Here is a 12,723-nt window from a genome sequence, read left to right on the forward strand (position 1 = left end):
AAGCCAATTTTCAGCTTTCAGCACTGTCGCACTTTGAATGACAATTGCGCGGTCGTGCTACACTGTACCCAAACAAAATTGGCGTCCTTTTTTACCCACAAATAGAGCTTTCTTTTGGTGGTGTTTGATCACCTCTGCGATTTTTTTTTATTGCGCAACAACTAAAAAAAATTTGAAAAAAAATTATGTTTTTATTTTTTTCTGTTCATTTTTTTGTAAATACGTTTTTCTCTTTCAATTACGGGCACTGATATGGTGGCACTGATGGGCACCGATAAGATGGCACTGATGGACATCGATGAGGTAGTACTGACGGGCACAGATGAGGTGGCACTGATTGGCGGCGCTGGTATGCAGCACTGATGGGCACTCATCGGCGGAACTGATGGGCACACATAGGCGGCACTGATGGGCACACATAGGCGGCACTGATGGGCACACATAGGCGGCACTGGGCACTCATAGGCGGCACTGATGGGCACACATAGGCGGCACTGATGGGCACTCTTGGGCGGCACTGGGCACTCATAGGCGGCACAGATGGGCACTCATGGGCGGCACTTATGGGTGGCACTGATGGATACTTATGGGTGGCACAGATGGGCACTGATAGGTGGGCACTGGGCATTGATGGGCACTGTGGGATGGCACTGGACACTGGGGTGGCACTGATGGACACTGTGGGGCAGCACAGGTGATTTACCCAGGTTGCCAGTCAGTGCCCATTTGTGGGCACTGATTGGCATCTTTTTTTTTTAATGCTTTATTTTTATTTTTTTTTACTTTTTTTTTAAAAAAAAATTTCATGCTTTTTTTTTTTTTTTTTTTGGCCCACCCTGGTGGTCCAGGGTGGGCTTCCCTGGTGGTTCAGCGCGAACCCCCCCTGTCAGGAGAGCCGCCGATCGGCTCTCCTCTACTCGCGTCTGTCAGACGCGAGTGAGGAAGAGCCATCGACGGCTCTTCCTGTTTACATCGTGATCAGCCGTGATTGGACACGGCTGATCATGTGGTAAAGAGTCTCCGCCGGAGGCTCTTTACCGAGATCGGAGATGCAGGGTGTCAGACTGACACCCCGCATCACCGATCGCTGCGCGCCCCCACGGGCGCGCGCGGCATGAAATCCTGCAGGACGTTCGTGAACGTCCTGTCAGGATTTCACAACCACTTCCCGGACGTAAATCGGCCATAGGCCGGGCGGGAAGTGGTTAAGGACGTTGGATAGCTTCAGCTGTTCAGAATGGAAATTAAGGCCTCTATAAGTTGTCCAGAGGATTACTACTGAATGCTGCATCCTGAGGCTTGTTGAGTTAAGGAGAGCAGTGAGCTGAGGAAGACTTCTGAAGGTGAAGTGGTTGTTGATATTTTTGCTGTGTGATAAAAAAACGTTCGCGGGACTCCAGCGGCGATCAGGTCCGCGAGTCCCGCGGTCACGAAGCTTTGGACGTGATTGTGCCCAGCCATGCCATTCTGCCAACGTATATCGGCATTAGGCGGTCCTTAAGTGGTTAACTAGTTACCGACCGCCCACCGTCATTCTACGTCGGCACTTTAAAGATGAATATCTCGGTAACGGCAGCAGCTGCTGCCACAACCGAGATATTCATCTCTTCAGTGGGCGGCCGTGTAAACGATAACGGCGGTCTCCGCGGCGGATTCGCCGCGAGATCGATGTTATCGGTGGCGGGACAGAGCCCCCCCCTCCCGCCGCTCTCCCGCGCCCTCCGCCGCTTACCGTAGCCGTCGGTAGCGGCGGAGGTGATCGGGACTGTTCGGCAGCTGAGCGGGGACGAGACTGAAGGAAAATCTCCTTCGCCCGTCCCCATAGCTCTGCTGGGTGGAAGTGACGTCAAAACGTCAGTCCCGCCCAGCCTCTTAAAGCAACATTTTTTTTTTTTTGTCATTTGAAAAAATGACAGTTTCAATTTTTTTATTTTTTTTTGCATTTAATATGAGATGTGAGGTCTTTTTGACCCCAGATCTCATATTTAAGAGGACCTGTCATGCTTGTTTCTATTACATGGGATGTTTACATTCCTTGTAATAGGAATAAAAGTGATAATTTTTTTTTTATTTCAGTGTTAAAAATTGTAAAATAAATAAAAATAAATACGAAAACCCCCCAAAAAAATTTTTAAAGCGCCCCGTCCCGACGAGCTCGCACGCAGAAGCGAACACATTAGCGAGTAGCGCCCGCATATGAAAACGGTGTTCAAACCACACAAGTGAGGTATCGCCGCGATCGTTAGAGCGAGAGCAATAATTCTAGCCCTAGGCCTACTCTGTAACTCAAAAAATGCAACCTGTAGAATTTTTTAAACGTCGCCTATGGAGATTTTTAAGGGTAAAAGTTTGACGCCATGCCACGAGTGGGCGCAATTTGTAAGCGTGACATGTTGGGTATCATTTTACTCGGCGTAACATTATCTTTCACAATATGTAAAAAAAATAGGCCAAATTTATTGTTGTCTTATTTTTTAATTTAAAAAAGTGATTTTTTTCCAAAAAAAGTGCGCTTGTAAGACCGCTGCGCAAATACGGTGTGACAAAAAGTATTGAAATGACTGCCATTTTATTCTCTAGGGTGTTAGAAAAAAAATATATATAATGTTTGGGGGTTTTAAGTAATTTTATAGCAAAAAAAATGTTTTAGTCTCGTAAACACCGAATCTGAAAAACAGCAGCAGACCAGGTAAGCAACCAGGTCAGCTGATATAATGGCTATTAAAAATGTAGACTTTAAAATATCCCTTTAAATGGCCCCTTTTACATGTTCACCGTTCTCATTTATTTCTAGTGTGTATTTTACTAACCTCTGTGGAACCAGTGAAAGCAACTTTGTCTATGTTGGGGTGGTGGGAGATGGCAGATCCAGCTGTTGGTCCGTATCCTGGCACTATATTAACAACTCCTGGAGGGAACCCGGCCTGCAAGAACAGAAAGACAAAGAGCTTTTAATACAGAGGAAACCTTCGATTACGAGCATAACCCGTTCCAGGAGAATTCTCGTAACCCAAAGCACTCGCATATCAAAGCGAGTTTCGCCAAAGAAGTCAATGGAAACAAAAATGATTTGTTCTGCATTGACTTCTATGGCATGCAATACCGCATGTGGCCAGAGGTGGGGGGGGGCGCCAGAGAGCCTTGAAAATACTCGGAAAGGCTCGGGGACAGCTCAACTGGACTTGGAAAACCTTGAGTATTTCCAAACGGCTCTGATCAGCTCCGCTCGGCTCCGGCGCCCCTGCACCTCAGGCCACATGCGGTATTGCACACTGATGTGGCTTGAATCCTGCTAGTTTTGCGAGACAACACTCACAAACCGAGTCAGGATTAAAAAAAAATGCTCGTATTGCGAAATGCTCGTTAACCGCGTTACTCATTGTAACAAGAGTCCCTTTTGGGCATAGGATGACTGAGAACTGATATCTAGATTACATGAGATGGGACATTAATGATAATTCAGGTATTGCAGGAGATCTTGGAATAATACAGGTTGTTTATTCTGACCACAACAGGTCAATAGAGTGTGATTCATTCAATGTGTAACATAGACTGTTGAGGTGCTAATTAAGTCTGCTACTGTTAAGATGTTAATTGATGGTAATCACATCCAGCTACCTGGCTGTAGTGATGAAAGCTGTGATTGCATTCTATTGTCCATTGTGCTAATTAGGTCTGCTCCTAACATATTTTATTGTGTATGCTAATGACACTGTTTTGTGTGAAAATGCTATTGATAATAGATGTGGAATGTGACTTGTCAGCTGTAGTAATTAACTCCTCTAGATTCGGTGCCCGAATGTCTGTCTGGGATGTGGATTGGGGGGAAACTCGTTAAGCACCCATTGTGTGATGTTTTGGGTGGAGATTTTTATTGTCCCTGTGATTACTGTAGCATGCTTGTAACTGTGTATAACAAGGCCGAGTTACCATTAAATCATTAATTTGTTTGAACCAGAATCAAGCTGGTGTCTCGTCCCTCTGGGGAATGCTTATGGATCGCGTCTGCTGGATTGTGGAGTGTCGGATAAGCTGTCTTGGGTTTGTGGAATGGAAGATCGTGAACAGTGTTAACCCCTGACCGTTACACTCACAATCCGAGGTTTCACTGCATTGGCAAACAGATGACACCAGAAATGTCAGAAGTCGTAGCCGCACTCTTGAGCTTCTGTGGCATAAGACAAAGTCCCAGCAAGACTTCACCCAGTATAAATCTGCCCTCCAAAGAATGTAATTCCTGCCTCCATACTGCCAAACAGACGTATTTTATCACTCTCATTACCACCCTCTCACTCAGTCTCCCTAAACTCTTTTCAACCTTCAACCTCTTGGCGCTGGCGCCTCCTGGCCCTTTAAGTGGTTTCAGATGCCAGAAGGTGGGGGTTTATGATGACGTGATCGCTATAATTGGCTGTCGTGTCGGTCACATGATCGGAAAGCTCCAGATTGCAGCGATTGGGAACTTTCCGTTAGCCGCTTGGGTGTGCGCTCTGAGCACAGCTGTGGCAGAAATGCGGTACTGAATATGTGGCGCCAATGCTCTCCTATATTTGCATTCTGTTGGCGCCAAGAGGTTAACGCCCAATTTCGTCCTTTGCTGCCTCCTCCCACTAATTCACTTACTGGCCAGGAGGTGACAAATCACTTTTAAAGAGGAAGTAAATTCTGATGAGTTTTACTTCCTCTTTTGTTCCCTGCAAAGTAAAAGCATAATGGGCTAGTATGGATTGCGTAAAGGGACGCTTTCCATTGTCATGATTTTGACAGTCCTAGGCTTCAAAATGTATCATACCCGAAATGTTTACTAAACCAATATGCAGTGTCCAGTATTACATTGACTAGTGAAATTGCACCCTTGTTTTGGAAACATTTCAGTGTTTTTGGTTTGATTATTGAATAAAATTTATTATTATTATATTATTTTTTTATAAATATTTATCGTTATTTATTATATTATAATTTATGATTTTGTGGTTCAAATTTTATCACACTAGACATGTGCAGAACGAAAAAAAATTGTTTAGTTTCGTTACTTGCATAAATTAATCTCATTAATTTATTTCGTTTTTGGGATTCATTTCATTTATTTGTTTTTGAAACAATTCGAAAAGCTTTCGAATCAATTTCGAATACTTTTCGAATTCGATACATTTTCCAATTTCCAAAATAAAATAGAAAATAAAGGAATAGAATAGATGTTTTTTTTTTCTATTCTACTCCTTAATTTTCTATTTTATTCTCTTTTTGGAAATTGGAAAACTATTCGAATTCGAAAAGTTTTAGAATTTAAAAACTATGGGCCGGATCCACAAAAACGGGCGTATATTTAGGCAAGCGTAGCGCATCGCATATGCGCTACGCCACCGTAAATCAGAGTGGCTCGTAGGGTATCCACAAAGAACTTGCTCCCATATGTGCGCCGGCGTAATGTAAATCTGCCGGCGTAAGGCCGTGTAATTCAAAGTAGGCTTGGAGTGGGCGTGTTGTATGTTAATCTAGTATGACTCCACGTAATTGACGCTTTTTACGAACGTCCGTGGACGTATCCCAGTGCGCATGTGCAAAATCACATCACAAATAGTCAATGCTTTCGACGTGAACGTAACTTACGCAAAGCCCTATTCGCGAACGATTTACGCAAACGACGGAAAATTCGACGCTGTCCCGACGTCCATACTTAACATTGCGTACGCCTCATAGAGCCAGGGGTAACGTTACGCCAAAAAATGCCTTACGTAAACAACGTTAAAAAATTGTGCCGGGCGGACGTACGTTTAAGAATCGGCGTATCTAGCTAATTTGCATATTCTACGCGGAAATCAACGGAAGCGACACCTATCGGCCAGCGTAAATATGCACCTAAGATCCGACGGCGTACTAACACGTACGTCGGTAGGATCTAGACCACATTCAGGCGTATCTTGTTTTGTGGATACAAAACAAAGATACGACGGCGCATCGTAAAACTTACGCGGCGTATCAATAGATACGCCGACGTAACTTCTTTGTGGATCTGGCCCTATTTGAATTTTGAAAATTATTCAAGAACGATTCAAATTTTGTCCAAATTCCAAATTTTGTTATTTTGGATTCGTTTAAATTCGGTATTCTTCTAATTCAGGAAATTCAGGTAACACCTGAATTTCAGAAATAACAAAAATTTGTCTGAATTTTAATTCAAAACGCAACGAACCGCACATGTCTAATGTCTACTAGACTCTTGTTTGGACAGATTTAAGTGTGTTATTCCCAAGGCCTACAATAAAAAATGCCAAATTTCAATGCAAAACAATGTACTGCTTTGACATTCAAAAATCAGACTGCCAGGGTCAAACTTCAGCTCCGGAAAAATTTACCTTACCTTACCAGAGCACTTTTTGCGATTCTGCACTGCATCGCTTTAACTGACAGTTGCGCGGTCGTGCGACGTGGGTCCAAAAACAAAATTTAGGCCCTTTTTACCCCACAAATAGAGCTTTCTTTTTGTGTTTATTTTTTATTTTTTGGAGCTATAAATAGAAATAGAGCGAGAATTTTGAAAAAAAATCAATATTTTTAAATTTTTGCTATAATAAATATCTCCAAAAAATCGATAAAAAAACAAAAATTTTCCTCAGTTCTCACTTCTTCTACATATTTTTGGTAAAAAAATAAAAAAAATAAGTGTATATTGATTGGTTTGCGCAAAAGTTATAGCGTCTACAAAATAGGGGATAGATTTATTGTTTTTTTTTTTTTTTAACTATTGATAGCAGCGATCTGCAATTTTTATTGTGACATTGCGACGGACACATCGGACACCTTTGACACATTTTTGGGATCATTCACATTTACATTTATACAGCAATCAGTGCTATAAAACTGCACTGATTACTGTATAAATGTGACTGGCAGGGAAGGGGTTAACACTAGGGGCGATCAAGGGGTTAAATATGTCCCCTAGGGAGTGATTCTATCTGTACTGGGAACCAGGGCCGGCTTTAGGTGTTCAGGTGCCCTGTGCGAGCTAATCCTGTGGCGCCCCCCCATCTTCACCCCTCGCCCCCTGGTCACCTAAACATACACATAGAGGAAAAAAATGCCACCGCGGGTGTAAAACAATTGCGGAGGGGGGTGTCGGTCTGACACCCCCCCAGTGTGTGGTACCCGGGGGCGGCTCGCCCCCCCTTAGTACACCTCTGGGTGGCCACACGGCGCCCCTGTTGCCCATGGCGCCCTGTGCGGCCGCACAGCTCGCACACCCCAAAGGCCGGCCCTGCTGGGAACACACATCAGTCTCCTCTCCTCTGACAGGACGTGGATCTGTGTGTTTACACCCCATCATTACACACACAGATCCTCGGTCCTGCTGTGATTGTGGGCACTTGCGGGTGCCCGGCGGGCATCGCGGCCGCCGGGCACGCGCACCGGGTAGACGGGTTAGGGTTTCCCATTGAAGAATATGGCTAGGACTCAGGAATTGGAACAGGGACCTCCCCCAAAGGTCAAAGGTCAGAAGGCGGGTTCCCAGAGGTCAAAGGTCACAGGGCGTGGCTGACCCACCCCCACCAAAGTGTACCGCCTACCCCAATTAAGTCGGGGAATGAACAAGTCGGGGAAAGCGTCTTGCTTTCCCCGACGGGTAGACGGCACGGGAAGCCCAGGACGTCATATGACGTCCACCCAGGATGGGAGATCCCATCTGTGGACGTCATTTGACAATGGGCGGGTAGGGAAGTGGTTAATGAACTCCAAGAAATAGTTTTTACGACGAGTATCAAAAAATTGTTATGTATAGATATGTAGAAGATAGAAACGATCAGTCCCACCTCTTTTATTAGCGATCCCATGTAGAGAGATGTGAGAGGGGCCTGTTCTGCAGGTTTTATCACCAACGTATTTCCGCAGCACAAAGCTGGAGCCATCTTCCAGATCAGCATCAGCAGAGGAAAGTTCCACTAAAACACAAATGAAAAGCACAACAATGATCATAAAACACAATAGAAGCGATGCAGTAAAGTAAACCAAACATGGACGCTGCTTTTAGGCAAATCCGTTCAACAAATTAGCAAGAAAATGGCAAAAACGAATTCATGGTGAAGCCGAAGCTTCCAGCAACCAGAAGCTACAGTATGTGGAATTCGGCTTTAACTGCTTCCCAACCGTATACTGTATAAATAAAAATTTAGGCCCAGATTCACAGCGGAGATACGACGGAGTATCTCATATACGCCGTTGTATCTCTCAGAGTATTATTCATAGAATCAGTTACGCATAGATAGCCCTTAGATCCGACAGGTGTAATTGTTTTACACTGTAGGATCTTAGAATGCAGTACCACGGCCGCCACTGGGGGGAGTTTGCGTCGTAAACCAGCGTCGGGTATGCAAATTAGGAGTTATGGCGATCCACGACGGATTTTCGCGTTCGCTACGTCGCCGCTAGTCTATTTTTCCGTCGCAAAGTTAGTCGTCGTTTTGGGTGCCTTAACTTTAGACAGCAAACGTATTGCTGTCTAAAGTATGGCCGTCGTTCCCGCGTCGAAATTTAAAATTTCACGTAGTTTGCGTAACACGTCCGGGAATACGGAAGTACGCTACGCACGTCGCCGATCGCAAAAATGACGTCAGTTCGCGCAAAGCACGGTGGGAATTTCGAAACGGAGCATGCGCAGTAGGTCCGGCGCGGGAGCGCACCTAATTTAAATTGTATCTGCCCATTCGATTTGGACCGCCTTGCGCCGGACGTATTTACGATACACCGCCGCAAGTTTCCAGGTAAGTGCTTTGTGGATCGGGCACTAAAACTGAAAACTTGCGGCGGTGTAACGTAAATGGCTTACGTTACACGGGCGCAATTGTACCTGAATCTGGCCCTCAGTGATGAACCGCGCTCCCTATTTACATTAAATTAAAGTGCACATTGCAAAAACATACACGGTCACTAGGGGTCCCCAGTGGATAAGTGAAGCAATATATTAACCACTTGCCACCCACTGTATAGAAAAATGACGGCGGTGTTATCCTGTACGGACGTCATATGACATGATCAGGATAACAGAGCCGGAGCGCGCCCGCGGGGGTGTGCAGCGCGTCGATCGGAGGTGCTGCGTGTCAGTCTGACACACCACAACTCCGATCGTAGTATGGAGCCTCTGACAGAGGCTTCTTACCACGTGATCAGCTGTGACCAATCACAGCTGATCATCACGTGAACCAGGAAGTGCCGATAAACGGCTTTCCTTGGATCACGCTGACAGGGAGAGTGACTCAGAGAGGGGGGAGGGTCTGTGCTGATAATCAGCACATTGATTATCAGCACAGCTCCCATCAAAAGGTGCCCGTCAGCTGCCAATCAGTGCCCATCAGCTACCAGCTTGTCCCCCTCTATAAACACCTGTCAGTGCCCATAAAACTGCCGATTAGTGCCCACAACGGTGCCAATCAGTGCCACTCAATATTACCTGTCAGTAGCTCCTTATCGGTGCTGCCTATTCAGTGCCAGCTATCAGTGCCCATCAGTGCGGCCTATGAGTGCCCATCAGTGACACCTATTAGTGCCATCAGTGCCGCCTATCAGTGCCCATCCGTTAAAAAAAAAAATTGTTGGCCTGTTAGCGAAAAAATTGTATTTTTGTACTCCCTGTAAAATCCTTTTCTCTGTCGTCCATGGACGGACACAGCTCCTTTAGTCTTGACAAGTGGGTTAAGGTATCACTGGTAGGCATCATTATCCTGACGCCACCATGGGACCCTATGTGGTCCCCCTCCCGCTGGGGTCCAGTACCATGGACTCCCCCTTGTGGAGGCTACAAGTGGCCCGAGATATCCCTACCCGGGCTCTCGTTCCCGGGGCCCCCTATTTGCACTACATTTCCTTGTATTCAAGGTACCCTTTTTACTTTTTTTCTTTTTTCACCCCCCTTCTTTTGTTGTTCGCCTTGCCTTACCTTTTCACTTTACCTCTTTCCTTTCTCTTCCCTCATTTATCCTCCTCTTCCCCCCCCCCTTCTTTCGAATGTCCCCCCATCACCACACCACATCACCATTCCTACCTCCACATTACTGTTCATTTTGTATTTGCACCACTGGTCTACACATCACGTGTGCTGCACCTACCTTCCTATTCACACTCTGGGCCTCATATATTAATTATATCTTCCACCCTCTATATCCGAGAAGTAGGTCCATTCGCCCATACACGTGCCCCATGGTCGTCACACGGGACCCTCTGAGGTGGTGGCCGCCCTCCCCGCTGGCCCTATGTGGGGGGGGGGGCGTTTAGGTGAGCAGCCGAGTCTCCCTTTCCACAATGTATAATTTTTGTATTTGTTGTTGCATGTATTATTGTCTGACCCATGTCATTTTTAACTTTAGACTCTTCTGATGAAGTGGTGTGTAGCCACGAAACTAGTTAAGATGTCCTGATATGACTTCCAACCCACTATGCTTCTCCCCCTCCTGGGGACTACTATACTGGCGCTATGTTGGTCGTATATTGTGTATTTTTTTAACCCTGTATCCCCCTTGTGTCGTTATCGACATTTTATTCAATAAAAAGTGTTTTTTATTATTATTTACTTGTTCTTGTTGTACACTACCTACATATATTACTAGTACCGTGATAGTCCAACAATGGCCCAAAAAAACCCCCCACTTGGCTCTTTGGTTTGGGGACCTTGGAACCAAGTTTTATATATCATTTACATATTCGACGCATAAATCAATGGAAGCGCCCCTAGCTGCCAGCGTAAATATGCGCCCAAGATACGACGGCGTAGGAGACTTACGTCAGTCGTAGGAAGCCAAAATTCAGGCGTATCTAGTTTGCTGAATACGGCGCATAGATACGACGGCACATCCATGGACTTACGCGGCGTATCATTAGATACGGCGGCGTAAGTCTTTCTGAATCCGGCTAATTGTGTTTTTTTTCAAAATTGTCGCTCTTTTTTTGTTTATAGCGCAAAAAATAAAAACCGCAGAGGTGATCAAATACCACCAACAAAAGCTCTATTTGTGGGAAAAAAAGGACGCCAATTTTTTTTGGGAGCCACGTCGCATGACCGCGCAATTTTCATTTAAAGCGTGACCGTGCCGAAATCTGAAAGTTCGCCTGGGCAGGAAGGGGGTATATGTGCCCAGTAAGCAAGTGGTTAAATCAAATCCACCCTGAACCTAAGTAACACCAAGGACTGGGATATCATCATATTATGTCATTTTTAAGGTGTTTGTATTTTCTTTTGGTATATACAATTGGTACTCACCGGTGTAATGGCCCCGCACACTCCAATAGGCTCATGTACTGTGTAGCAGAGAAAACTTTCATCTATAAGACAATAATAGGTTATAATAATAATAATAATAATAATAATACTAATAATAGAAACATCACAAAAAAAGTCAGTGCAAGTGATAAAAGCTTGGAAAGAGATACATAGTGACATAGTAGGTGAGGTTGAAAAAAGACACAAGTCCATCAAGTCCAACCTGTGTGTGATTACAGGTCAGTATTACAGGTCAGTATGGCATGGAAGTAGAGTTCAGACTGACCCCAATAGGCGTAGATCCTGCCAGGGACTGAGGCAGGGTGCTAAACGGCAGACGGCACCCCACACACAGAGGCGCACACCCAGGATGGACAGGCATCAGGCAGGAAGCAATATATGAACTTAGGTCAAGATAATGGCTGTAGAGTCAATAATGATGCGTGTACGCTGTGAAGTGCAATGCGCTGAATGCCTGAAGTGTCCTATCATTGGTATCAGTGGGAGAAATAGTGTCCCATTGTTGGTATCAGTGGGAGGAATAGTGTCCTATCATTGGTATCATTGGGAGGAATAGTGCCCCATCATTGGTATCAGTGGGAGGAATAGTGTCCCATTGTTGGTATCAGTGGGAGGAATAGTGTCCTATCATTGGTATCATTGGGAGGAATAGTGCCCCATCATTGGTATCAGTGGGAGGAATAGTGTCCTATTGTTGGTATCAGTGGGGGGAATAGTGTCCCATTGTTGGTATCAGTGGGAGGAATAGTGTCCCATTGTTGGTATCAGTGGGAGGAATAGTGTCCTATTGTTGGTATCAGTGGGGGGAATAGTGTCCCATTGTTGGTATCAATGGGGGGAATAGTGTCCCATTGTTGGTATCACTGGGAGGAATGGTGTCCTATTGTTGGTATCAGTGGGAGGAATAGTGTCCCATTGTTGGTATCAGTGGGAGGAATAGTGTCCCATTGTTGGTATCAATGGGGGGAATAGTGTCCCATTGTTGGTATCACTGGGAGGAATGGTGTCCTATTGTTGGTATCAGTGGGAGGAATAGTGTCCCATTGTTGGTATCAGTGGGAGGAATAGTGTCCCATTGTTGGTATCACTGGGAGGAATGGTGTCCTATTGTTGGTATCAGTGGGAGGAATAGTGTCCCATTGTTGGTATCAGTGGGAGGAATAGTGTCCCATTGTTGGTATCAGTGGGAGGAATAGTGTCCCATTGTTGGTATCAGTGGGAGGAATAGTGTCCCATTGTTGGTATCAGTGGGGGGAATAGTGTCCCATCATTGGATTCGGTGGGGGGAATAATGACTGGAATACCTGGAATAAATACAGTAGTGGCCCAGATTCAAGAAGCACTTGCGCCCGCGCAACCATAGTTGCGCGGCGCAAGTGCTTACTTGCTCCGGTGTAACGAGTGCTCCTGATTCAGGAACCTCGTTACACCGAATGCAGCCTAGGATGTGACAAACA

The 12,723-nt window shown here is 45.3% G+C and overlaps 1 protein-coding gene across 1 annotated transcript in view; it reads right to left on the reverse strand.

Annotated features, from left to right (window-relative positions):
* The window catches only part of ALDH1A3 (aldehyde dehydrogenase 1 family member A3), a 69,854-nt gene that overhangs the window by 25,342 nt on the left and 31,789 nt on the right, over positions 1 to 12,723 (reverse strand). The window contains exons 5-7 of the mRNA XM_040342320.1: positions 11,246 to 11,307; positions 7,809 to 7,937; positions 2,811 to 2,924 (exon numbers count right to left, since the gene is read on the reverse strand). Of these exons, the coding sequence (XP_040198254.1) occupies positions 2,811 to 2,924; positions 7,809 to 7,937; positions 11,246 to 11,307 (305 nt within the window). The remainder of the gene's footprint in view (positions 1 to 2,810; positions 2,925 to 7,808; positions 7,938 to 11,245; positions 11,308 to 12,723) is intronic.

Source organism: Rana temporaria, chromosome 3 (genome assembly GCF_905171775.1).
Source record: "Rana temporaria chromosome 3, aRanTem1.1, whole genome shotgun sequence".
NCBI lineage: Eukaryota > Metazoa > Chordata > Amphibia > Anura > Ranidae > Rana > Rana temporaria.